We start from the raw sequence: 27823 nt of genomic DNA on the forward strand, positions 1-27823 counted from the left end.
TTTGGGAGCGGTCCTAATTCAGATTAAAGAACAAGGCCCAAGGATTATAGCATACGCTAGCAAGAGTTTGTCTGACGTGGAAAGACGTTACGCGCAGATCGAGAAAGAGGCACTAGCCCTCGTGTGGGCGGTTGAACGCTTTCACTTTTATTTGTACGGTCGGTCATTTGAGCTGATAACGGATCATAAGCCGTTAGAGACTATTTTCGGACCAAGATCGAAACCGTGCGCTAGGATTGAAAGGTGGGTGGTTCGATTACAGTCGTATAAAGCCAAAGTTGTTTACCGGCCAGGAAAATCGAACATTGCTGACCCGTTATCACGATTGGCCATTACGGATAATACAACTGGAAAGACTTTTGATGAATACGCAGAACATTATGTAGCTTGGGTAGTTTCGAACGCATTGCCGGTGGCTCTAAAGATAGCAGAGATCGAACAAGCATCCGAAGCTGACAACATTATCCAGTCTGTTCGACCGGGGTTAGAACAAGATGTTTGGTCGGAAGACGCCGCACCATTCAAATTATTTGCTACGGAATTGAGCTTTGCTGATAAAATCTTGTTGCGAGGGACCCGAATAGTGATGCCGGAAACATTGAGAATGCAAACGTTGGACTTAGCTCACGAAGGCCATCCTGGAATGACTATCATGAAGCAGAGACTGAGAGCAAAGGTGTGGTGGCCGAAATTGGATACGCAGGTTGAGCGATATGTTAGAAACTGTCGGGGATGCATGTTGGTTGCTGCACCACCTGCACCAGAGCCGATGAAGCGAAGAGAATTACCCTCAGGACCATGGCAACATGTGGCCATTGATTTCCTTGGACCACTTCCGTCGGGACACTATTTATTTGTAGTAGTGGATTACTTCAGCCGCTACATAGAAGTAGAGATCATGACGAAGACTGATACCAGCAAGACTATTAAACGTTTAAATTCGATTTTTGCCCGTTTTGGCTTACCGTTGTCCATCACTGCTGATAACGGTCCTCAGTTTTCCAGTGAAGAATTTCGAAAGTTTTGTGATATTAACAATATAAAACTTATTAGCACGACACCGTATTGGCCTCAGCAAAATGGAGAGGTCGAACGACAAAACCGATCTCTTGTGAAGAGACTGACAATCAGTCAAGCAACAAAGACTGATTGGGTTGAAGATTTGAACAAATATTTACTTATGTATCGGTCATCGCCACATTCAACTACAAAAAAAACTCCGTCGGAAATGCTTCTCGGCTACAACATACGCGATCGGCTTCCATCTATCTTTCATCCGAAAGATGAGGATGAGGAAACGATCGATTGAGACAAGGACGCGAAGGAGAAAGGAAAGTTGTACGCTGACGAACGACGAAATGCTAAGCCAAATTCTATTTGTGAAGGTGACGACGTCCTGATGAAAAAAATGATAAAAACAAATAAACTTGCGCCAAATTTTGATCCTAAGATTTTCAAAGTATTAAAAAGGAAAGGCGGAGACGTCATAGTATCTTCAGAAGAATCAAGCGTTAAATACCGTAGACATGTTTCTCATTTACAGCGAATCCCTAATGACTGTGATGCAAATTCAACGTTGAATCAAAGGAAAGATTTATCAACTTCCGAGGAATTAAATGATTCAGTGAGCAATAAGGACCACAGATGTGCTAGAGACTCGATCGAGAAACAATCTTCTGGAACTAAGCGAGTTATCCGGAAACCCGACTATATGCGAGATTATGTGCAATCGGTACAGACTGTTTCAAAATAAGCAGAACATTAAGAAAAATAAAATAAAATTAAAAAAAAAATAGAAAGTGAATGTAGTATCGTAACCAAGATTCAAACAGTCCAAAATGAACTACCTTCTCTAGATGCACCTTGATCTTCATCACCCTGTTATAGGCAATTCATGTCTGTGTGAGTTGCAACATATCGGTAAATGAAAACCTTATTCGTATTCTATCTGGTAACGAGACCACACGGGTTTTACGAGATTGAGCGTGGAGAACATTACAGCTACCACAACATCCAGACCTTTGCGGCACGCCCCCGAACCGGTGCGGCAAAAGGACTTTGTCTGCAGTTCTGATGTTATCTAAAAACTTCGAGGAAAGGAGATGTGGCGATTGGACTGGCAACTCTAATCAGAACCACGCCAGATGTGAGTCTGACTGGGCAAGCTTGGACTGCCACACGGAAATTGATAACCAGAAGATCAAATATAAAACATTAATAAAGCGAGTGCAATTGTCTCTTGTCCGCCGAACGTCCTTGACACATACACTAAATAAAATTTACGAAAACTTCGTTAACCAGGAGATCATTCAGTTCATGAAATGAACGAAACCTACTATTTGCAATGCACGAATATACTTCGTTACAAAAAACGACGAAAGCATTGCACGATCAATTTCATTATATTTACAAATTTATATTTTCAGTGTAAAAGCGACCGAGTTGTTGACGGATGAGAAATTAAACAAAGAGAGACTCTCATTTGGCCTTATGCCCTTTTCACGTGTTTGTCTAGAATAATTATCCCATATTTAATTTAAATTGTATTTGAATAAAAAAATAAAATTGTTGTGCACCGAGAATTTCAGACACATCATTTTGTGCGCGAGACACATACGAGGTTAATCTCAGGTTTTGCTTTGTTCCAAACCCCCCCCCCCCCCACCTCAGTTATTCTCGAGTGAGTAGTAGGTTTGTTATGTACACGGAAGATATTCCGGAGCAAACAGGAGCAAAAAATACTTGCTCCTTTTTACTCCGGTTTGCTGCCAAAAGAAGAAATAAGAGAAGAAGAGAGTACAGGAACGATTTTCTCCCTGTTTGCTCCAGAGTACTTCCAGTTTCTCCTGGTACTGGAACACACCTAGTACTACGCATACTACCCACGTGATTCACTGGCCTTGGATGCCCTTGGTCCCTAAAATTATTTCATGAATACCCTTTTCACACTAAAGACATTGTCAGTCAGTTGGAAAATAAATAAATGCAGAATATTGCCTCCAAGTGCAGAGGTGCTTAAGTTAACTTGCTCCTCGTGTCTTAACTTTATTATCTTATCAGAAATTCATATTCTTCGATCATTATTGTACTAAACAAAGTCACATACTGTAATCCCACAGCTACGTACTCGGACCTCTATAAAGAGGACTTGATGGGTTGTACTGTAGAAGTGGTATTTTCTATCAATTGAAACTCAAGTGTCTTGGATGACGTCTTCAATACAAAAAAATCGTTCATGAATATGCTCAGTTGAGAACGAGCTTGGTCGAAAATTACAATGAAAAGAACCTTAAACTGAGAGTCGGATACATTCAGATCGCTTTTTGGAAAATGTCCGCTCAAATACCTTAAGGGAGTCTACTAGTTTCGCTGTTTCATGAACATGAATTTTTTACATATTTCGTATGCAGAAGATTCTAGAAATATGAATATCGCTATTATAGATTGATATACCTAGTTCGCATAGGAACCGTATTTTCGTTCTTCATTTTGTATCTTTAAAAGCGTTTTCCAAGAGTGCAATTATCGAAAATTTTGACAGGGACTAGAGAATTTTGAATACTAGGAATTTATATATTACGTAAGGTTTCTTCTTAAATAGATCACAGAAGAAAAATGTTTGTAAAATTTACATTAAGGAAATAACAAAACATATGCTAGTGAAAGTCTGCCTTATTGAAAGTAAATATTAGAATATGTCCATTTTTCAGTTTAAAGAATCTGACATGGAGAAATCTTTCCACAAAGTCTGGTGTGACTGTTTTTACGGACGCACGAAAGGCTGATATTTCGGGAATAACTACACTTATAATGCATAAATCGCGAGATAACGTGTGTGTGTTATTGTTGCGCTTGTGCTGGTGTATTTTTTTCACAATCCAGTGTAAAATACGCTTGAAATTCGGACTCGAAACCAGAAGACTCCCCCTCATAGGCGTCAGTAAATTTAATGAACTACTACGGAATTCGAGAAACTTCGATGCCGGTTCTGATGATTAAAAAGCAAATTTATTACGAATCGGCTACGAAGTACCCGAAATGTAAGGCAAGGTTCCGCAACGGCATGTAGTACCAGGTACTACTTTTATATGGTTCAATCAGCTAACTCTGATAAAGGTATCGAAACAATGAAACTGAAGCCATCATCTCAGTCATCTACGTCTATAACGCTTATCGTATATGCCGAAACCCGGCAAGTCACAATATGTTACCATTTTGCGAACGAGTAATCGATAACAGTAATCAGTAGACTTACGGGACGCAAAGGGAGTGAATCAGTTTGACCAGGGTTTGTTTGGGACAACAATCGAAAACTATTTCGATATCTCTATTTCGAATCAATAGCAAAAGCAAATAATATTTTTTAAAATAATATTGCAACCAGTTACGTAGTTGTGTTTATTATCTTCTCGATCGATTACGAGCAATTTGGCGAAAGTAGAAGTGTGATATGTAAACGTACATTACCAAAAGAAACATAGAGTTATCAAAAGTTGCAGAATTATTAATTGAAAGCATAATTCGACAATAGACAGCTTGTTCAACCCCACCGGAAAAAAATGATGTGGTTGTTCCATATACTGTGGCTAATTTTGGTTATTCTGCTATTTTTCCTCATACTGGTAAGTTTAAAATTGGTTGATCAAGTTTTCAGCACATTATCTTTATATTTCAGCAGCAAGCAGCATGAGCCTATCTGGGGATTCACCTTTTCTTTTTGGAACGAAGTTGTTTCACGTTGTGTCAGTACACCTGTCTTTTATTTCTTCGTAGAAAAGTGTGGCTAGAGACACTTTTCACGTGATTATCCTCTTGTCTATATTATGAAGAAGAAAATTGCACTATTTAGTTAATTACCCAATCTAAAATCGATGTAATGTGAATAAATTTTCAATCAATTTGCTCGATCCTACACTCTGAAGAATGTAAACGCTATGCCTATTGATTTTACACATAGATTTTTGCAATTAGCGGAGGCAGATTTGTTGGTACATAAACCTAATGAGTGTATTTACAAGACATATTAATCTTACATTCACATTTCATAACATATAACTAGGGATGTCCGATTAGTTCTCGATTAATCGAACAAATCGATAATTATGGAAGCTAATCGATTAATTTTTAATCGATTACCGCATTTGACGATTATCTGATAATCGATTAGTTAGCGTCGATTATTGGTCGATTACTTTTTTTTGAAAGCCTGCAAAATATCCAAATTGTGTTGCTAAATTGCTTTTAAATTCACTTCTATAGAGTGTTTTGAAACACTATAAACTTAGGTCTTACATTCACGATCATATCTTTGAATATGTTGAACATTTCCGTTAGAAAGTTTAGATCAATCGCGGGATTACGAATTGAACGTTGTCATTCGCACCGGATTCGCTATATAAATACTTTTACGATGTCTTGAGTTCAAGCGAGGAAAGGCTTAAAACAGTTCCAGCAGCAAACAGCATGAAGGAGAGGTTTAGGTACACTATATGTGTCTCTCCAGCAGAGGAAGTGCTATGAATTCTGGTAAACTGTTCATGTATTCCGAAGACATCAAAGAAATTTATCCACTTGTGATTCTTTGTGAAATTAAACTTGTTTTTCTTTTTTTTTATTTCGATTAATAGCAGTCATATTTTCTATTTTACTTTTTAACGACATTCAATTAGCTAGAGATTATTGGGTAGGGTAAGTTATGAAAATTTAGAGCCATAGTACTCAAGTGAGACCAAGGATGTGAAGTATACAGATCGGAAAATTAGAAGTGGCAGGGTCATTAGAACAGACTTAATACCATACGGGCTTAACTTGTGTCTTCTGTAACATGTTATGTGCAAAAACGCTGTCATGACACGAAAAAAAATTTAAAAAAAATCTATTAGCGTAAAAACTATATGCGTGCGTAGTTGATTGTATGTCCGACGTACAAACTCGGTTGTTTTGGGTACTTGGGTAGTGCTTATTTTATACCACTCAAAGTGTAGTGCAGTCAGCATAATAATTCGCGCAAACATTGATCGCATAAGAGTTGGCATTTTATTCTATCGTTAGTAGAGAAACAGCAATGAAAGTGCATATTAAAAATACTCTTGACTTGTGTTCCTACTAAACAATTCTCAAACGAATATTGATATCAGACTAGCCCGCGCTTTTAGCAATACTCCTACGGCCGGCTGTTTGGAGTTCAAATTGCTGTAGTTTAGGGAAAAACTAAATCACTCTCGATGGCCGGCTATCCAGAGTTTAAATACAAGAAAAATCATAACTAAATATCTTTTTGTTCTGAGTATACGTGTACTCGGAGATTAACCATCCCACCGCATAAAACAAATTCATTTTGTGGTCGCATTGCCTGCTTGTGGCGAATCCTAGACCTGTACCTGTCCTTCAATCCAACTCCGTAATACCTATGGAAGCGTCGCTGAGTCGGGGGCCTTCCTTAAGTAGGTATTACCTCAACATTTCCTACCCTATCCTAAGTATCGGTGAAGATGGTCGTGGCCGGCAATAACGATTCTCATGCTATTGGTTTACTGAACTCATAAGAGATATAGTTCATTCCCGATCATTTATCTCACAAGCAAGATGAGTTGAGCTACCTATAGGCAACATGATAATCGTTAGTATGCAATCTACGAATAGCACCGTGCTTCGCAACGCAACGCAACGCAACGGGCTTAACTTGTGTCTTCTGTTGATGGGGATCGAGCTTAGGCAGCATAACTACTAATCACTCAAGGCCACTAACATGTCTTTTGGTAAAGACAGACTTGTCCCTCTTCACCGTCGGTTCTCACGGACGTTACCAAGAGATATGTTGGTGGACTTCAGTGATTCGTAGTTATGCTGCCTAAGCTCGACCCCCTTAACAGAAGACAAAAGTTAAGCCCGTATGGTATTAAGCCTGTTCCAAAGACCCTGCCACTTTTAGTTTTTCGATCTGTATACTTTAAATCCTTGTTCTCTCCTGAGTACTATGGCTCTAAATTTTCAATACTTTTCCTACCCAGTAGTCTCTAGCTAATTGAATGTCGCTAAAATGCAAAAAAAAAGTTAAACTTGGTAGAAGATTGTGAGGCCAACATTCAGCGATTCACCTACCTGGCAGTGATATTCCAATCACTTTCAAATAAGCCGTTAATTTTTACACAACTTTAACGCTCGAGATGAACGTTTGTTTTCTGTTTCCTAACTAAAAACAACTCTCAGAAAAACTTTTCAACTAATCGATCACTTCAATTAATCGATTATTTCTTGGCATTAATCGATTACGATTATTCGCGATGTAAAAAATAATCGATTAGCTACTAATCGATTAATTGAAAAAATCGGACATCCCTACATATAACTTATGTGTGCGCATACATAGATTATACAGTTGACACATAGAAGGTATGTGTGCGCGTGATAACATTATCGTTGCTTCTTCATATGGATTTTAAGTGGTTTGAAGCAAATAGAATTAACGTTTGGATTTTTTTCAGTATATGCGACTGTGTAATAGCAGTCTACTTTCTCATCTCGTACTGAGCAGAAAATAAATCATTCAGCAAGTAATCAATTTAGCGACCGAAAAAAAAATCGCACGAACAGAACATGCAATTAATTAAAAAAACGGATATAAACTTCAAGCTTCAAATCGGACTGAGATCCATAAGCGTCGCTTGAAAAGCTCTCACCCGAGTCGGCAAGCATAAACCTCCAGATAAACCCGGTAAAAAAATAATTCGTTCGTAGGGCAATCCATATACCATCACATTGAAGCTTGAAAGTCGTTTAAAGAAAACTACTTTGTAAGAATCGGGTTTATTTTTTCCGCTTTAATGCTGAAGGTTTTTTTTTCTAATTAGTCTTACATCGGAGAGCTCCTGTCCGATTTTTCGTTCATAGTTTAGATCTGATTTAAAAATTTTAGTATAATCCAAGCGGTCAAACCCCCTAATTGAAAAATTGTCCCAAAAACTCAACGTAGGGGTTAGGTTTTTTTTATAGAATGTGTAGGCAAAGCTTGAAATAAATCGGTTAAGTTGTTTTTGAATGGCAGCTCACATCGCAAATCGTGTTTTTTCCAGAGACGTTCTACAAAAAGCTTCGCCATATTTTTGCATGGAAAAATTACAGAATGTTATTGAAATGACACATTGAAATGTACAAAAGTTTTGATCAATTGGTTTCACCCAATTTCCTTTAAAAAAATTCGCGAAGGAACTGATTTTTTCACGCTTGAGCAGCTTGAAAGTTTGCTAAGCGCTTTAAAAACTTTAAAGCCTATTTAAAGTTTTATCCGTACTTTTGGTTGCTTGCGAACGATTTTGCCAAGTGCTTACAAAATCAACAATCAGCACCACCAATAAAGAAGCAAACGCCAATACAGACGAATACACAATCTAATACTACGTTCACCCTACGAGTAAAGACATGTTTTAACGCTATCTTAATGACATATTTCTCGTTGCTAATTATAAAACGTTTTTAATCCACCTAACAGTGTGATGAGACATTTCTTATAACTCTTATCACTCTCTTCGGATATTATATCGTTTGAGAACATTTAGAACTTGATGCTTCGCGATGTTTTTGATAATACATACTACATGGGATAGTGGCAGGACTCAGAGAATCGCTCAAATCAGCATAGGACAACATCAGTGCTAGAAATCTCAAACCAAATCAATGGGAAAGCGAAAAAATGGCCCATAAAATAGACATACCAACGAATTATTGTTAATGCTCTGTTAATAAAATATCTATATTGTGGTGGGAAAACTGAATTTTCCTAAAGGGGTTATATATTGTACTAAGCCAAAAAAATCGAAATTTTTTTTTGAATCGATTTGAAGTTTATACTTTACTCAAATTTCCAACGCGACTGAGAACTAAGAAAATTTCATTTAATGAAATCTCAGCTCCTGATATCACGCTATCTCTGAAGTGCATGCGTGCATAGTTCCAAACTTTACTTCGACATCGACTTTTTCTAAAGGTGACTTCCCAGTAGTATCCTCGATTTGAATTATTATCGCTAATCCTAATACCAAAGAACAAATAAAAATCTCTCGAAAACGAACCGTTTGGGAAAATCATCATCATTACTGGAATTTTCATTTTCACGAAACTTTTCGATAACCTTCCGTCACTTCCGTTAATGCACTGGGTGCTCTGAAAATCTAGCGAAATCGACATAGGGCACCAGCGGGTCTAATTCAGAGCTATCTGCGCGGCGAGTTAAATCTGTAAAGAATACTAAAAATTAATTTCTATTCAGCAATTCGAGAGATCGTGCTCACCGCAAACCATGAAAAATAGACTACGTTGTGAAGTGATGGTCACTATTTATTAAAAAATCACGGTTAAATAAAAAATAAAACTATTAAAAAATTTCAAATAGTTAATAATTTTCACAAACTTATTAGGAAAAATTGTTTAATAAGCTTTCGTAATATTGTGTAGGAAAAAAGTTGAAAATTTCAGTATTTTTTCTATCTGCAACATATAAACCCTTAAGTATACTAATTAATTGGTATACGAATTGGAATAGGTTTGCCAAATTTTGGAAGAAGTCTATAAAATAACCCCTTGAAAACTACCTAAAAATTGTTGTAGTTCGATGCAATAAAAAATCTCCAAAATATGTACCTATTAATGTACATAATACCTATTAATATGAAACACGGTGAATAATACATACAATAAAGACCCATTTTTATCAGTCTCATGGCGTATTTTAGGCTGACAAAATGGGGACATTGACTAAATCGGGCAATTTTTTTCTTTATAATAAACTGAAGCTGTTAAAATATTCTTCCCGTCCCTTGATGTAGTCTGATAACTATTTCTGATTATGATGAATTTTTCATTTTTGCATATTTCCATCTTCATGATAAGGAAAACATGTTCAAGAAAGGATTTACTCAAACTCAGTCTTGTTCGTCTGCTATGTTCATATTTGGCTGATAAAATTGGGGTTTCAATGTATTATAACAGATATTCAGCATTCGAAGAAGTTTCTTGTGAACGAGTTTGTTTCTACTTACTTGAAGTCAGCGGCGTAGCCAGAAATTCGGTTTGGTGGGGGTTTGGTGAAAATCGATCTTACTGTTCAAACGGCATAATTCCGAAACCGTAATTTTTGAAATGTTAAAATTATGCAGAATTAATTTTTCAGAAAATAGTAACAGAGTTCGTGTCTTTAGCGAATTTGTTGAGACTTTATTGTAGTCATGAATATTAACCTGAGAAAATTCACCATAAATACTTCTTGGACGATATACCGTCAAAATTATTTTATCAAATGATGCGCTGTTTAACGTTTGTAAAACGCATCGAAAATACTAAACCTCCGAAACTGGCGGTTTCAAAATGATGCTATCTTGAACTTAAATTACTGTTTTTAAACATTTGACCTATACATATAATTGGTCATACAACAAAAATCAAATGCTCATCAAAATCGATCAGGACCTGCTAGAGTCGAATGGAAATCGTCATTTTCCATAAATTTCTCTTTAGATTCGAAAAGTGTTATCCTCGTTATTAATCATATTACGTTTTCGTCTCAACTCGACGCATTCCCAAAATTAAAACCTGTTTTAATCCACCAAGTGGTGCAATTGTGCTTTTCTCATTTGTCCAGACTACGATTCCATGGCTGGTTATGTTCAATACAATGGTGGAAATGAATATTACATGTTCAGTACGATTTGCACATACATACAATGGATCGACAGCCACGATCTTGAGATACTATGTGATACTGAAACATCGCTTGAAACCAGCGGCGGATCATGGAGAAAGATCCGGGAGGTCCAGGTCCTGCCGAAAATTTTCAACTTGTTAAGAAATTTTAAACTAGTTTTAATTTTAAAGAAGCAACCCCTCACTGCATACTCCCTCCGGGCCGGTATAATTGACGATTTTTAGAGTGATTGCATAACCGTTCTATATGAGAAAGGCAAAAATGTACCAAAGTCCAAAAAAGTCAATTTTTGTCAAACATCTCAATGTTTCATGCATTTTAAAGTCATTTGGCATCAAAAATACAAATTTGATTTTGAAAATTTTTCATTTCAGTTTATATGGGAATTTGCTGTGTGATTGCACTCTTCAACTCGTAACTCCGGAACCGGAAGTCCAATCAATAAAAATTCAATAGCAGCCGATGGGAAGGTTGTATCTTTCATTTGAGACTAACTTTGTGCAAATCGGTCCAGCCATCTTTAAGAAACAGAGGTCACATTTTTTCCACATACACACAGACATTTTCCGATCTCGACGAACTCAGTCGATTGGCATATGACACTCGGCTCTTCGGGTCGGGATTAGATTGACGAATTTTAGAGTGAATGAGAAAGGCAAAAACATTTTTAGCAAATGTTGAAAGTTATGCATTTTTTTGGTGAGCAGTTCTATGTTTCATAGACATTAAATCAATTTTAACTTCGCTTCCTATTAAATAAAGACTCTTATTACAGTACTTTTCTACAAAAACGAGCTCAATTTGAAAATAAATCTGAGATTATGATTGATTACAGAACTCTGGAATCTTCTATTGGAATGTTTTCAGGCGAGAATATGATATTGATGCAATTAGACAACTGTGAAATCAAGACCAATAGATCAGTTACATATCAGGACTCCATTCCGACAATTTATCAAAAGTCCTCATGATGTTTACAACAACAGGTTATCAATGTACGGATCAAATAATTGTTATTGTAATATTGAATTAAATCAGTCTGCATCAATAAATTTTCAGCTTCAATCCAATTTTTTTTTGTGTGGTGTGGGGGGGGGGGGTTGTATGGTGATAAACCCAGAACCTTCTCTTGGCTACGCCGTTGCTTGGAGTTATTTATTTCGCTTTTCATTTTCCGATATGTTTCAGATCGATCCGATGGTTATAAGTTAGAAAAATTGCAGTCAGAAGGTTCGCACAAATGAACATTTTTGTACAGATAAGTTATCAAGTTCCTTCCAGACAACTTGGAAGTGTACGGTGATTATTTCTAGCGGTTGTAGATAGTAAAATGAAATAAAAAATTCGTTTTATCGTTTTTAATGTTTTGCTTATTTCAATGGATTATCACTATATTGAACATTAAATAGGCGACAAAGAGTAATCAACAAACAACAAGCCATAACTTTTAAAGTATTCAAAATAGATATTTAAAGTCTTTAGTAAAGTTATTCGCAAAAGTAAGAGCTGCAAATTTGCTGAAGACATCATTTCGATATAATCACTTCCAAGAAAATTTGTGAAAATATCACTCATAGGGGGATTAATCAGCAAAAGCACAATACCAAAAGAAAGGGCATATTACCTCCATTAAATTCTCCGAACATACTATTGACCTAAAATAAGCCGTTTTGGCGTTAACAAAAGATTACATGTTTTGGTCATATTTCTGGCAATGGGAAATGATAAAAATCTTTCGTCCGCATTTAATGTTAAATATCTCTTTTGATAATAGTCCGATTTCAACAATCTGTAGCTTGTTCGAAAGGTATTCGTTAAAGCTGTCTAAAAACATATAAATTGTTAATCTATATTGTCAATTTCGGCAGATAATTTAAAAAAACTGCAAAAAACGCCATTTTTACGCATTCAAACATTCATATCTTGGAAACTAAACATCAGAATCAAAAACAAATTAATAGCGTTCATACTGTTTTTTAGTTTTTTCATTTAAAATTAGTTTGGATAAGATCGGTTCAGCCATTGCTGAGAAACACGAATGAGAATTTGTCCGTTACATACACACACAGACATTGTCCCAAATCGTCGAGCTGAGTCGATTGGTATATAAGACTCGGCCCTCCGGTCCTCGGAAAAAATCTTGAAAGTTTGAGCGAATTCTATACATTTCTTTTATAAGAAATGTAAAAACGTGTTTAAACTCTGTAGTGTGAACATAGCCCAAACAAAAACATTAACAAAACACACGAACACACAAAGGAACACGAAGTTGGAGAAAATCGGGATATCATTGTCTAGAGAAATTTTATCGCCGATGATTATTTCGTTTGGAATGGAATGGATCACGAAAACCGGCATCAGTATAGGGTGAAATACCGCCACCGAGAAGTTCTCAGCACTAGCCAGCAGATAAATAGGAACGACTAGCACCAAGAAGGATAAGAAGCCCGGCGAAGGTGGTTGTAAACAGATGCAAATCTTTATGGTGACGATATTTGCAGCAAACCTGAGCAGGTCAGATATATCGCGAAGGTTGAACAGCAAGTAAGGAAAAGTAGCTATGGATAAAAACATAACGATTAACAAAAACAAAATAAGCAAGAACACAATCCCTACTAAAGTAGTACCTAATGGTTGCCCCGGATAGATGAGGATTACGAGATAAAAGAGGTTTAGGTTTAGTCGGTAGGCTTAACAACTACAAGGGGAACCGGGGGCAAATCTAATCCTTGTTTAGATGGTTCTTAACAAGATATATTTTTTTAGCGTTTCATAAAATTGGATTCATTGAAAATTATTGGTTGCCAAAAAATGGAGAAAAACATCATTTTAAAAACGCTGCGGGTAAGACCAACACCCCGAAGTGGCAAGAGCGACATCCTTGCTAGCTTTCTTTTTGTCCAATTTTTTTCATTAAAAATGTGTTGTGTATGTGTGATAAAGTGTAATTTTGTGTATATGAGTATGTGTGATGCAAATGCATGCTTTCTGGAATTTCGTCGTGTAACAAAAGGAAGAGCATACGAATGTGTGGTGTGAATAAATAATGTTCAACACTTGGTTTGTATTATGGTGAAGATTTTCCTCCTTAATCTTTTCAAACTTTATTGTCGCTTATGAGGCCATTCTAAGGAGTAAGATCCGTTCTGCAAAAAGAATATATCCCCTGTTACTAGGATTCATTCACTTAGATGTAACATACGCTTTTGTAGTAAGCTATCCGGTTCATGTTATGATTTTTCGGAACTCTGTTGATCAATAATCGGCAGTCGGTAGAAATTGTTCTTCAATATCATTTTAGAATCTCATATTAGATTATCCTTTTCCTTTCGTTTTATAATAAAACTATGAATCGCGCTCAATTAGATTTTTAATTTTTTTGTCGGTTTAAGACAATAATAAAAATAAATGCAAATACCAGAGTTTCTGTGTATTTCAAATATTAACATGATGTTATAATAGTGTAATTGACAACTCCCAGTCGTTCGCATTGAATCAAAAATGAACTCAACCATCCAAACAGCGTGTCGATCTTACGCCTACTAAAACTGTCGGTCTTACCCCAATAGTGCACATTTTTGTTAAATGCCCAATAAACAGTGTCGGAATACTCAAACTTATCCTCAACGCAGATAAATAATGATATGAAGAGTAGATTAGAATGTGCGGCAAAAATACTGGTGATTTCCAAAGCTTTTGTGCTGTTAGCACTATAAAATGTTTCAACTAAAAATAACATCCAAGTGTGCATCAACTTTCCTTTCGCATGTTTTGTTTATTTTGTGACGTTAGATAAATCTATATGACATCTATGTGTCTCGAAATGCTCAAAATAATCGTACTAATGATATCCTGTTTTTATTGTATGTTTTAAAATTTGATATCTGGGAAAAGTCGTGGTGTGTCGGGCTTACCCACGGTGTCGGACTTGCCCCCGGTTCCCCTACAAACCAATCCGAATCCACCACAAGCCAGCAGACGAATTTCGCGCTAACTCGAACAAATGTTGGCAGCACCCTCTCAGATTCTAATGAAACTTTCTGTACATGAGAATTTTGTCACAAAAAGCCGCTTTGCATACTTTGTTTTTCCAAAAATGATCTAGACTGTCTTTTGAAAAGGGCCAAACTTTTTTTACCACTTTTTTCAAATGGCTATAGTCTAAAAATAACAAATCCTACAAAAAAATGTTGTCGGAGTGATTTTCACAAAATTAGTCAGATTTTTGAATAAAAATATTAAAAAAAAATCTTCATTGACGCCTACACTGACAAAAATCGATCTTAAAAATTTAAAAAAAATCCATTTTTGATTTGTATACAATTTTGTTGAAAGATACGTAATCATGCTCCCTACCTCCCGTCAAAAATTTCAAGAAAAAAAAGTTATTTGAAAAAAACTTTTCCTTGTCCAAACTGATTTTTTTCAGTGTATTTTTATCGAAAACTAAACCAATGAAAGTCAATTAATTTTGTTTTTTATTCCTCGGCTTTTGCGGTCTTTCAAATCAGAATAGGTATTGTATTCTGCCCGACGTTTCGGTCACTGGTTTTGGCCTTTTTCAAAGGAAATATGCTATCGTTCTACGTCTATTCCCTTGAAAAAGGCCAAAACCAGTGGCCGCAACGTCGGGCAGTATACAATACCCGTTCTGATTTGAAAGACCGAAAAGCCGAGGAATAAAAAACAAAATTAATAAACATTATCCGGTCGTATTTATATACTTAGAAAGTCATAATCATCTCAGAATCCATTTTCCCAGATGCTAGTAGCCTGATACATGCAAAAAGTATCAGTAACGAATTTGGTATATATTCATAACAAACTTGAATGAAAACTGCAAGACTGGAAGACTGTAAGGCTGGAAGACAAGAAGACTGGAAGACTTGAAGACTGCAGCTCATTTGTTCCTCTCAAAACTGATGAATTTGATGAAACAATTGACAAACTTTTCTAAAATTTATTTTATGTGTGATGGAGCCGCAGCACAACACAAAAATAAGAAAAACTTTGCAAGCTTGTGTAGATTCCAGTCAAAGTATGAGTTAAGCGCAGAATGGCATTTTGTTTCAGCATCCCATGGAAAAGGACTCTCAAGCGAATGGTAAAAAGAGCCAGTCTTGCTCGCGATTATGGAAATACCATAACAAGTCCCCGAGAGTTATATAACTGGGCAGTTGAAAAAAACTGATAAAAATATCACAAAAAAAATTTTTGCTACATATTCACTGAACAGTACAACAAAATGTCAGAAGAACTCTAAGAGCTGTATAATAACGCCAAAACAATATCTGGAACTCAAAAATTCCACAGTTTTGTGCCTATTGCTGGGGGCAAAGTAGAGACGAAAAGGTATTCTAATTCAGAAGATGAACCAAAAATATTTTCCTTGTATAGAAATAATACAAAATAGCATGCATGAAGATAGTTTTAAGGCAAATGTAATATATAAAAATAAATAAATAATTATGTAAAATTCAGTACATAATGTTGTGGTGGTTATTTCTTTCTCTGATTCTTCCTCAGCACTAAACAAGAAAATAAAAAAGTAATAATGAAATATTTGTTTAACGACATAAACTCTTTTCAATGGGATTCTTGATTAAGGGGTTACATACCTTTTAGTGATAAAAATGTCAAGAAAGTTTGCATTTACGTAAAGGAATAAAGCAATGTTTTCATTACATCAAACTTATAATATTTTGGTAGTACATTTTTCAGTAAAATAAACAAGCATAAGTTCATAAAAAATAAATTGATAATTGGCTTTTTCCCAGAAACCCTTTTCTATTTAAGAGGTTCGCGGTGATCACGATTGGAGACCAATAGATCATCTAAAATCCCAAAATTCAAAAAAAATCCATTAGCATATGAGTATTCCTCGATTAGTAACAAATTGTTTAATAAATAATATTTTTTTCCTGCATTCGAGAATGTTTTTAGTAAAAAAATCACTGTTTTAAGCTCTAAAAATTCTATTAAAAAATTCTTATCCATGAAACAAAAATTTATGAACAAAAAAGGAATCGTTAAAAAAGTACGATAAGAATTGATTACGATCAATTGAAAAAAAAATTAAGAAAATTGATTGATTAGTTTTTCGGCAATCGTGATCACGGAAAAACCATTTTTAGTAAAACGACATTTCGAGATAATCGAGTTTAAAATTTCAAATTACCACTGCTCTTGGTAGACGAAGCGCGCTTGGAAGCGTGTAACTTTCAATCTATTTCTCGGATCTTTATAAACACTTGGAAAAAACATTCTCAAGGAGTTGTACTTTCAGATAAAGTAATAAAAAAAAATCGATTTCATTAAAAATGAAAAAGTAGTTAACCCCTTAATAAAAATATGCTTATTTGCTAAATTAGAGAATATCTTCTCGCAAACTGAGTTTTATTGGATCCTGAGATGATTATGACTTTCATTTTTTTAGTTTTCGATAAAAATACACTGAAGAAAAAATGCAGTTTGGACAAGGAAATGTTTTTTTCAAATAACTTTTTTCCTTAAAAGTGCCCAACTTGAATTTTCGACGATAGGTAGGGAACATAAATATCTATCGGAACAAAATTTCATCCAAATCAAAAATGGTTTTATTTTGTAAATCGACTTTAAATTTTTAAAATCGATTTTTTCAGTGTAAGAGTCAATGAAGAATTTTTTCAATATTTTTATTCGAAAATTTGACTAATTTGGTGAAAATCTCCTACAACATTTTTTCGTAGGATTTATTATTTTTAGACTATAGTCATTTGAAAAAAAAAAAGTGGTAAAAAAGTTTGGCCCCTTTCAAAAGACGAGCTGTACCATTTTTGGAAAAAAACAAAATATGCAAAGTGGTTTTTTGTGACAAAGTCTTCATGTACAGAAAGTATCATTACAATCTGAGAGGGTCCCAACAAACAATTTAGCTGAATAATGGCTTAAGCAGCTCTTGTTCAGCTTATTCTCTCGGATCAAAGCCTTGTTCAGCTTTCGTTGTTTGTTGGGGTGCTGCTAACTCTGAATACGATTTGGCGCGAAATTCATAAGCAGGCAGCGCACAGTGATCGGAAACCCCAAAACATGAACTTAATTCACTAGATGCCAAACCATCAAATATATTCACAGGGTGTTTTTGGACGAATTGTTCGTATGAATATTCCTCACAATCTGATAAAAATTAAATTGAGGCACGGCTTACTGTGATTAAGCTAGAAAAATTAACTTTTTATACTGACGAGGTAGAAAGTTGGTGTCTTCGACAAAATTTTAGAAATGCTCATAATGAAGAATTATGTTGCACAACTTGAACTGGTAGGACTTTAGGTTATCGATTTATAAAGCGTTTTCTAAGGCAACCCCAATAAATTTAGTTTTTTAATATAACTTTTTTCACTGTGACTTTTCGAACAAACGATGTACGATGTTGAGGTATTAAAATCACATAATATTGTTGAAGACTGCATGTAAAAATTAAATTATTGTTGAAGGCTGCATGTAAAAATATTGTTGAAGACTGCAAGTTAACAAATTATACATGCAGAAAAAATTACTGTGAATTTAAAGAAAGTTTGTATTAAAAACAACAAGTTTTACGTTTGTTCTATGGCTTATGCAGATTTATTGTTGAAACAACAATTATTTTTGTTAGTAATAAAACAATTTAATATTGTTGGCATTTTTGACAGGACAGGGCATCTAACTAAAAAAAAGTTAATTCAACACAGTTTTCGTGCTTAGATCAAAGTAAATTTAGTTGTTTTGATAAAGTTAATTACTTCGAAACAAAAAACAATGCAGGTAACACCAATAATAGGTTAAATATTTGAAAGAACAGATGGGATTATTGAAACGGCTTGTCAAACATATTCGAAACAATAAATATATTAATATATAATGCTTTTGAAATATTGGTAGGTATTTTATTTGACATTAATTTATTTATTTTACAACGATTTTATTGATTGAAATTGCAGGTTCTAAAACCCGTACCTGAAGTTCCTAAGGTGTGATCCGTAAGTCATGCTGCTTGATCCAATCCTGATGAGAAACGGAGGTCCTGCATAACTGCATATTTCCATCGATTCGGCGATTTACACAGTGTTAAGTTCCTGTAAAAATATAAAAATTAGATTTAGGATCGAGATAGATATTTTTATTCTGACCAATCTGTTTTTTCTCCGCTCAACAGCGTAAATAAAACAAATTTTGTTCGTTTTATAAGAAACGAAGTGTGAAATAGCTTCATTACCCGCCACTCAATCAACATTAGCGTTGATTCGGTGGTAGAAGAAACAATAACGTATGAATTAACTAATTACCGAAAATTCCGAAATAATTGATGACAAATGGCACGCAATCCGGAAAATTTCACGTCTGCTCTAGAAATCTGCATTTCATGCCTGTCGATAAAAAATTCTCTACCAGAAGCAACTTTGCAATGTCAAATGGAGAGAAACGATGTAATGAAGCATTGTTTTGAAACGACATTATTTTTTTTTTTAAATATAAACAGTCGTTTCGAAAAAGTGTTATAATTGATATGAATCGTTTTATTTTTTATGACTAACAGCATATATATTTAATTTCAATAAAGTTCGTACAATTAAAACTAAACTTTTTTTCTTTTTCTTTCAAAAAATGAAAAATATTTTTTTTAAATAATTTTATAGATAGTATCAATATTTTTATTGCGTTTTTATATAAAGTTTTGGTTTTTCATTTTAACTACGACATATTTTTCAACCGCGTATAAGAGAAAAAGGTGCAAACCAAAATGGACTAGCAGGCACTATTTTCATTGTCCAGACTATGCATAATAAAGGCAAGAAAGTTTGATGCGTGTGAATGTTTTTTTTACTTTTCCATGTAACAATCAACGAAAAAAAAATTTCAATATTTTTCGTAAAATTTTGTAATTAATGGTAAAAAATGTTGAAATCTTCAATAACTTTGAAACGAATGAGTATTTTTGCTTACAGTCTTCAACAATATTATTAATTACTATTATTAACAATAATATTATTACAATGCCTACACATTTGTTTGGAACGTGATTTGCCTGAAAAGTCACAGGGAAAAAATTATATTAAAAAAAAATTAAAGGGTTGTGTACAGGACACGACCACGGTGACATCAAAAATATAGCTTTTTTATCTATCACGCATATCGACACACGTTCACTCGCCTGTTTTCATATGTTACAATTTGCTATATACCCTCCCCATTAAAACATAATTTATTGAAGGTCTTTTAACGGTAATCTATTAATTAATCAAGTATCTCACTAGGTGATTGGCATTATTTGGCTGATCCATCTAGTAAAAATAGGCTGGTCTGTCCAGAAAATATATTCAAAAGAAAAGTTCCATATTGAGAGCTGTGATGAGGAAACCCACGCCCGCCAACGGAAATATACAGATTCTCCATAAAATATGAAATTTAATTTTCCATTTAAATTTTCAATAATGTACTAATGAACTTAAGTAAACAATCTTAAGTGTAAGTATTTCTTGATCGATTAGTGGTGGAAAAATGAAATTATTTGATAAATTACATTGTTATGCAACGTTCGCACTACCAGTTAAAACGGGTTTTATGCTATCTTGGTGACATTTTTCTTGTTTCTAATTATTAAAACGTGTTATAACTCTGTAGTGTAAACATTGTATTATTAAACCAATTCTGCAGCTTTTTATGTTATATAGGTGTTTTATGTGGTAATAGGACTGACATAATTATATCTTCAGTACAGCGGTTTGTTTCATAATTTAAAACAGATTTATTTTAAAATTTAAATTAGTATACCCAACCGTATTTGTTGTATACCTTAAAACGCAATTAGAACTGTGTTTTAAATACATAGGGTAGGACAGATATTCTGACTGGTTAAACTGGGAAAACAATTTTAAGCCCAGTAACGCTTAAGACATGGCTTGAATTTGAATCGAAAAAGAACACCCGCTTCAACTGCTGCTGGGACGGTAAGTTCTGTTTCAAAATTTTCCGTTGTGTGCAGTACGAAACAAAAGTGTTTGAAATTAGAAAACAAAAAGTTCTGCTGGGAATGTGATTGTTTCCGATGCAATTATACTCAGATTTTTCACGCAGGGGATACAGGCCGTGTAAATGAAAACCGCGTAAATTTAAAAAAACGCGTTAATGAAAACCGCGTAAATTTCAAAATCCGCGTGAAAAACCTGAGTGTACTCTCCTATATAAAATACTACACTGCTGAACAGTGCAATAACTACAGAAGCACGTTGTCAGATGTCTTACTGATAAAAAAACATATAACCGAAATATGAAACATGAAAACCAATTGGCTCTTTACCCTACGCAGCTACAAAGCGCCGTAAACATGGATTAACAAGTTACAACGCACACGCATGCATAAAAATAAATATATTTTTTTCAAACGCAACACTCTTAAGCAGCACACACCGTATTGAATTAAATCCAAACCACCCCGCCCACCCACTTTGCAAATCATTCTGTGACACCATGCTGGTAGCCGACAAATCCGCACACGGCCACCGCTGCCGAAAATGCATAGCGTCTACCGCTTATTGTAGTGCCCAGACGCTGCAGCCATGATCTTACCCGTTCGACATGAGAACAAAAACTGATTCAAACGGGTATATGTATGAAATATTATTTATTTAATCCGTGTTTAGTTACATAATGTACATGTCAAGTGTTTCAGCTAACAGCTCTTCATCTTTGATTTTTGCATCTTCGATTGTTTGGTTCAATTCCTCTTAATGTTTGTTTATGTTTTACATATTGTGTTTGAGAACATCTAGGAACTTATAATTATTAAAAACTTGGCCTACCTAACTAAATCTAACCCTAACCTAATACATTTAATTCATTAATGATCTGCTCTTCAGAATTGGCGCATCGATCTCTATACCGTGTACAGTATTTATTGAAGCTTTCGTCCAGAACATCCATAGAGGCCATCTCATGCACCTCACCGGTCCTTGTCCAGGGGGGGAGACTTAGAATCATTTTAAGGATTTTATTTTGGATGCGCTGGAGCTTCAGCCTGTGTGTTCTCGCGCAACTCTGCCATACGGGGACTGCATATTCGATGACAGGGTAGATGATTTGTTTATAGACAGCCATCTGATTCTTCAGGCTCAGTCTTGATGTTCTACATATCATCGGGTACAAAGACCGGATGAGTATGTTGCATTTGATGATAATTTTGCTAACATGAGACCTGAATATCAGATGTCTGTCCAAAGTAAGGCCTAGGTAGACCACTTCGTCGGACCACTGGATGAGAGCGCCACCAAACCGTATTTTGCATTCGTCAGACGGAACAAGTCTTGGTGATCTCGAATGTGGAAACAGGATGACCTGAGTTTTTGCCGCATTGATTACAATTTTCCAGTTTGTGAAGTATTCGGTTAGGGCATCCAGGCCGCGCTGCAGTTTGTTCTTCAGAGCGTTGATAATACGCCCCTTGTATAAGATGGCAGTATCGTCAGCAAATTGTGACAAGACTCCACCTCCCGGGAGAGGTGGGATGTCAGAGGTGAAGATATTATACAAGATGGGCCCAAGGATACTTCCTTGGGGCACACCTGCAGGGATGGCAAATTTGTCTGATAGAACATTCTGCAGAGACACCTGGAATGCTCTATTCGAAAGATAGTTGATTCAAACGGGTACGCGTCACCTCTATTTATAAACTAACCGTATATGGTTTAGTCACTTAGGTGCGAGTGTGTGCAAATGCCAACGTTACCGAAAATCGATAGCGCTTATTGTATCGCCCGGAGACGACGTTGCTCGTGTGGGATAAGAGCAACAACTGATTTAAACGGACAAGCGTTGCTTCTATTTATGACTTTTCGTGTTTCATTGAGCAACTAAGCTGCCCTCTTTTGACGGCTGTGTCTGAGAAATCTGCCTCACGAATGGTATTTTTCCCGCTTTTTGTGAACTTTTTAATTTTACCAATTTCCAAAAGTCTACTTTTATTGGAGAGATATTAAATTATTACCAATATTTAAGTTAGGTGTTTCTGAATCGGTTGGTGTATGAATGATTAAAATCCATCTAGTAATATCGGAGTTATAAGCGTGCAAACCTTACATAGTTTCGTTACATGGGAGATAGTTTAGATTTTAGAATGACACCTAGCCCCAGATAGTGGAGTAAGACATTTTTAATATCAAAAAACTAAATTTAAGGGTGTTGCCATAGAAAAAGCTTTATAAATCGATAACGTTAAGTCCTACAAGTTCTGTTCAACAAAATTTTTCATTACGAGCATTTCTAAAACTTTGTCGAAGACACCAACTTTCCACCTCGTCAGCATTAAAAGTTTTTTTTAGTTTGATCGTAGTAAGCCATGCCTAATTTTAATTTTTATCAGGTTGTGGGGAATATTCTTAAGAACAATTCGTCCAAAGATACCCTATGAATATATTCGATGGTTTGGCTTCTAGTGAATTATGTTCACGTTTTCGATGTTTCCGACCACTATGCAGCGGTGTCTTGTGATGACTCCTTCTTGATAACAAACATTTTGTTGAGCTGAGTCGTTTGGTTCACAAGACTAGGCCCAGGTTTTCTGTACGTTTCTTTTAACATAAACGTTAAAAAATCAACCCCCCCAGCATAAAGAACTGTATCACGGTGTTTTGGGTGAACTCCAAGTTGAATGATATGAAGTACAAAATGCTGGCATCAATCCCCTTTTCACCAGCGGAATAAAATTAATATCCTTTTTGTAGTTTAGTCCTTCATTGGTAATTTTTTCGACTGTGTCCTTGTGAACGTTGGGATGAAAGTAGGAAAGATACAACCAAAGTAATGGCGTAGCAATGTTGCAATCTCCGCGACATCGTTTCTGAGGTGATTGATAAATAGCAGAAATTTAGCCGAACTATGAGCCAGTTAACGTGAATTTTTGGATATCTAATGATAGTCTAGATGTTGAACATCTATTCTGCCGTTCTACGCATAATTGTCCCATGCATATAGGGAATCCCGTAGAATATGGAACAATTAAGCTTATAAGAGCAGTATTCATATATTACATTCAATACATGACAAATTAGGCCTAAGTTAAAAACCTGAGCCACTATCAGTTCATGGCATTATTAGTAAATGCGGGTAGAACTACAGTAGACTGAATTTGTTTAGCGGGAAATTTTTATAGTATTGTTGTCAAAAACAACAGCGTCAATCCGGCGCTAGCTTAGTCCTGTATCCAAGTTAGTGCAGATTCTGATGACACAAAGTCGAAAAGCATATTTCATAACTAATTTAGTCATAGTTATTGTGTCCTTCACGCGCAAATATAGTTTTAATTAATTTTCTCCTTAACCTTCCGGAAGTCGCGCTAGTGCACTGAGTGCACGCTGCTGTGAAAATCTAGCGAAATCGTCTTAGCGCATCAGCGACTGCTAGTTCCTAGTGGCCATTTGCGCGACTTCCGGAGGGTTAAAAATAGTTTCTACCAAAACTTTTCTTCCTAGGGAGAAATATAGAATAATATTATAAGGAACAAAGTACTATTTATTAATCTTTTTTTCAGAGACGAATTTATTACTTTGGTATGCAGGGCATTGTGCGACAGGAAAGTACTGATCCTCAACAAACCACTAATAGTAAGTCTAGGTGCAGGTACAGAAAATCGTACAAACCCACATCTTCGTTGTATCGTTCCAGATAATCAACAGTATTACATATTCACGGTATACGGTTCTCGAGATCCGCCGGAAATTACTGTAAATCCGTCTAACTTGGATCAACCACCTCCAAACTGTAAGGATCGAAGTATTCATTATAAAAATTATTTATTTTTATTTGTCTTTTTTTATTTTTAAGATGAAGTTAATCAATCCCCACCCAAATACGAGGAAGTGTTAAGGTCACCAGAAAACTACCAAAAACCTCCATCGTACAGTCATGTGTAGCAATTTATTGTTATACTTAATTGATTGTTTAGATAAAATCTATTTTGCACAATTTTCTGTTTATGTAAGATTAATGGAAATTATCCGGATTTCATCATACGGTTTGTCGGTCTTAGGATTCGTTTTGCTATTACAAATATTTTGCACCACCTCCATTCCTTTATGCACGCGACCGAACACTGTGTGCTTATTATCCAACCAGGGCTAAATGAAAAAAAAAAATAATGTTAGATTTACAAACCAGGTACATGCTTGTAAACTTACCGTTGGCAGAACCGTTATAAAGAACTGACTTCCGTTGGTATTCGGTCCTGCATTAGCCATACTCATTGTGTACGGTCGGTCGTGTTTCAAGGTAGAACAAAATTCGTCCTTAAACTCACCACCCCAGATCGACTGCCCACCCGTCCCAGTGCCGGTTGGATCTCCTGTCTGAATCATGAAACCCTTGATGACACGATGAAAAATATGCCCGTTGTAGTAACCGTTCTTACTATGCACACAAAAATTCTCCACTGTTTTCGGACACTCCTTGCCGAAGAGTCGCATGTGGATATCGCCCATCGTCGTGTGTATGACAGCGTGGTCATAGATCTTTTGAGGTCCTAAAAGAAGAGCACAACAAATCGTTAAATTTTAAACATACTATATTCAATATATTTAGTTCAAGACAAAATGATCCGAAATACCTTCTCCTTAAGTAAATGTTGCATATAAATTGTTTGGGAAATGTTATTTTCAGGCTAGAAATACAATACCATTTTTACTCGCATACCTTGTCCTTCAGTGACAGAGATGATATCTTCCTTTGAAGGCTTTTCGTTGAACACATCACGGTCGGCATCTTGCAGATCGGATGGCAATCTACGGCTGTATAGGTAGAAACGTTGTTTTCTGCAAAATAATATAACATGATTTCAAAATCTTTACCTAGATTGCACAAACCAAACTCACTTGTATGCCGTACAGAAGAGAGTAGGATCATTTACCACTGCCTGTAAAGCAGGATTATCTGATGCTTCTTGCTCTAGCGTTATGGCTGCCTTGGAATTTTTAACACGACCCTATAACAATCAACAAAATAATATTATATGCATAAAAGCATAAATACTGCTTTTGAAATCTATACTAACTGGTTTGCAATTGAGCTAAAAAGAAACTTACCTGAAATAAGGCCAAATGCAGCGGTCTCAAATTATCATTTTTTCCAATAATTTTTACACATTTGTTTGTCTCAATATTGACTAGCTTGATACCGAGCATTGTTGGGTACATAATAAAATGTCCGCTGTAGTCGAAAGCAATATTGATCAGATTAAATGAATCCGATTTTTCCAGATCTCGTTCGCTCGCCATCCTATAAAAACACAACCCTTTTTTAGAATATCCTAGCAGTTTGAACAAAAAATCGCACCAACCTTCGGCCAAATTCCATGTTGGAAAGCGCTTGTGAAAGTTGTTGGCTTTCGCTGTACCGTGCCAGACTCTCATCGTACACTCGAAGCAGTTTTCCCGTCAAGAAACCAAAGACTCGCACTTTTCGATCTGTCGAAATAGTTGCAAACTTTTTTCCGTCCTGCGAAAAAACCAGCGAAGTCACGATCGTCTTGTTTTTCGCAAACTCGTACAAACCTATACAGGAAGAGGAAAGGATCAAACAATCACTCTTTCAGGTCACGACTATGAGTAAATTTACCTGTATCCAGTTTGGACTCAAACATTACGAGCTTTGAAGGAAATTTGAAATCATTTCGTGCTCCAAACCAGTATTCTAAGATACCAGCTCTATCTATGGAGATAGTTAGCTCGTAGGCGGGATTATACTTCATTAGAACAACTGGTTTGCTGTGCAATTTTTCCAAAACATGTAGTGGCGTGTTGGTGCCTTTTCCATCGTATACGTAGATTAGATTGGAATCCTGATCAGCCCTATTTATAAAAAAAAATATCATGAAATCGACACAATAAGCTTTTTTGAAACAAACACCTACACTGCCAGATAGGCAATAGCATCGCCGGTATTATGAATCCATTCGGCTCTATACGGTACATAATCCAGTTTTAACATATTGATCATGTCGAAATTGATCACGTCGAATACTTTTACGTTTTTATCAACGGAAGCAGTGCATAGATACGAACCAGTAGAGTTGACCGCCAGTGCATTAATTGGGGCCAGATGGCTTCGAAAATGCTTGACAAATTCGATGCCCTGTTCCATCTTTTTCCAGAACTTTACATGACCGTCTACACTGACAGTCACGAGGAAATCCGTTTTCGTCACTACTAGATGTGTGATGGTATCGCGGTGCATGAATGATTTCTCGTAACATTCCGTCGACGGTAGATTGCTTAAATACAATTTTTCATACTCTAGGACTGTTGACAAAAAATTATATATATAATTTATTCCAACTAAGTGAAATCATAAAATTTATACCTTTCCGCTTTTTCGGTGGAGCCGCCGCGGATGGTAGAGGACCTATCCACTCCTCATCCGATTCTTCCTCACCATGTCTTTTCCGTTCGGAATCTCCCATTATAGTACCGAAGTACTCAAATATATTACTAAGCACAGGCTGCTTTAGAGAATACACAAAATTCAGCACACAAACTTGCAAAACAACTTACAATATTTTTTGTTATGCTTACGCTGAAGGAATTCGAATGAACAAAACAAAACAATGTCAAATCTAGGGTGACCAGATAGATTTATACACAACATATCAAACGGTCCTATAGTTTCCCTTTAACCCCCGCTCGGACGTGCCCGGCAGAAATCCCCCCAGATACCCGGATAGAATTTTGCAATAGCATTTACCCTACAAACAATCATAAAACAATAAATATTATAGTTATTACTGTTTCAACATTGTTCGATGCCAAGTTCTCACAGTAGATTTACAATAAAATTTCACGTAACAACAAATTTCACTGTTCAGTAAAAAACTGATACAGTGCATTCACATTTAATTTTACTGTTTCCGAGAAAAAAATGCATGGAGAAAAATTGATTTTTTTTAATGTTAAGATACATAACCACCCCCATTTTTCACTGTAAAAGTCTATTTTACATTGAAATTTACTGTAAAAACGTTAAAGTTTATTGTTTTTGTATTGTAGCATAATACTAAAACTTACTGTAAATTAATGTAAAATTACTGTACTGTCACAGTGAAAATCATGGTTTTGTTACTGTACA

The 27823-nt window shown here is 35.6% G+C and overlaps 2 protein-coding genes across 2 annotated transcripts; one reads left to right on the plus strand and one right to left on the minus strand.

Annotated features, from left to right (window-relative positions):
- Window positions 1–4260: 4260 nt before the first annotated feature.
- Window positions 4261–24673, plus strand: LOC131682578 (uncharacterized). The gene is made up of 4 exons (XM_058964163.1): window positions 4261–4622; window positions 24240–24312; window positions 24374–24469; window positions 24533–24673. The coding sequence occupies exons 1-4, from the start codon at window positions 4560–4562 to the stop codon at window positions 24619–24621; spliced, it is 321 nt and encodes a 106-aa protein (XP_058820146.1). The 5' UTR covers window positions 4261–4559; the 3' UTR covers window positions 24622–24673.
- On the minus strand, window positions 24607–27300 carry LOC131682577 (peptidylprolyl isomerase domain and WD repeat-containing protein 1). The gene is made up of 9 exons (XM_058964161.1): window positions 27062–27300; window positions 26613–27000; window positions 26318–26550; window positions 26040–26253; window positions 25786–25978; window positions 25576–25685; window positions 25397–25515; window positions 24886–25226; window positions 24607–24825 (listed from the first exon to the last, which is right to left on the minus strand). The coding sequence occupies exons 1-9, from the start codon at window positions 27159–27161 to the stop codon at window positions 24682–24684; spliced, it is 1842 nt and encodes a 613-aa protein (XP_058820144.1). The 5' UTR covers window positions 27162–27300; the 3' UTR covers window positions 24607–24681.
- Between the last annotated feature and the right edge of the window lie 523 nt (window positions 27301–27823).

This window comes from Topomyia yanbarensis, chromosome 2 (assembly GCF_030247195.1).
Source record: "Topomyia yanbarensis strain Yona2022 chromosome 2, ASM3024719v1, whole genome shotgun sequence".
Classification (NCBI taxonomy): Eukaryota; Metazoa; Arthropoda; class Insecta; order Diptera; family Culicidae; genus Topomyia; species Topomyia yanbarensis.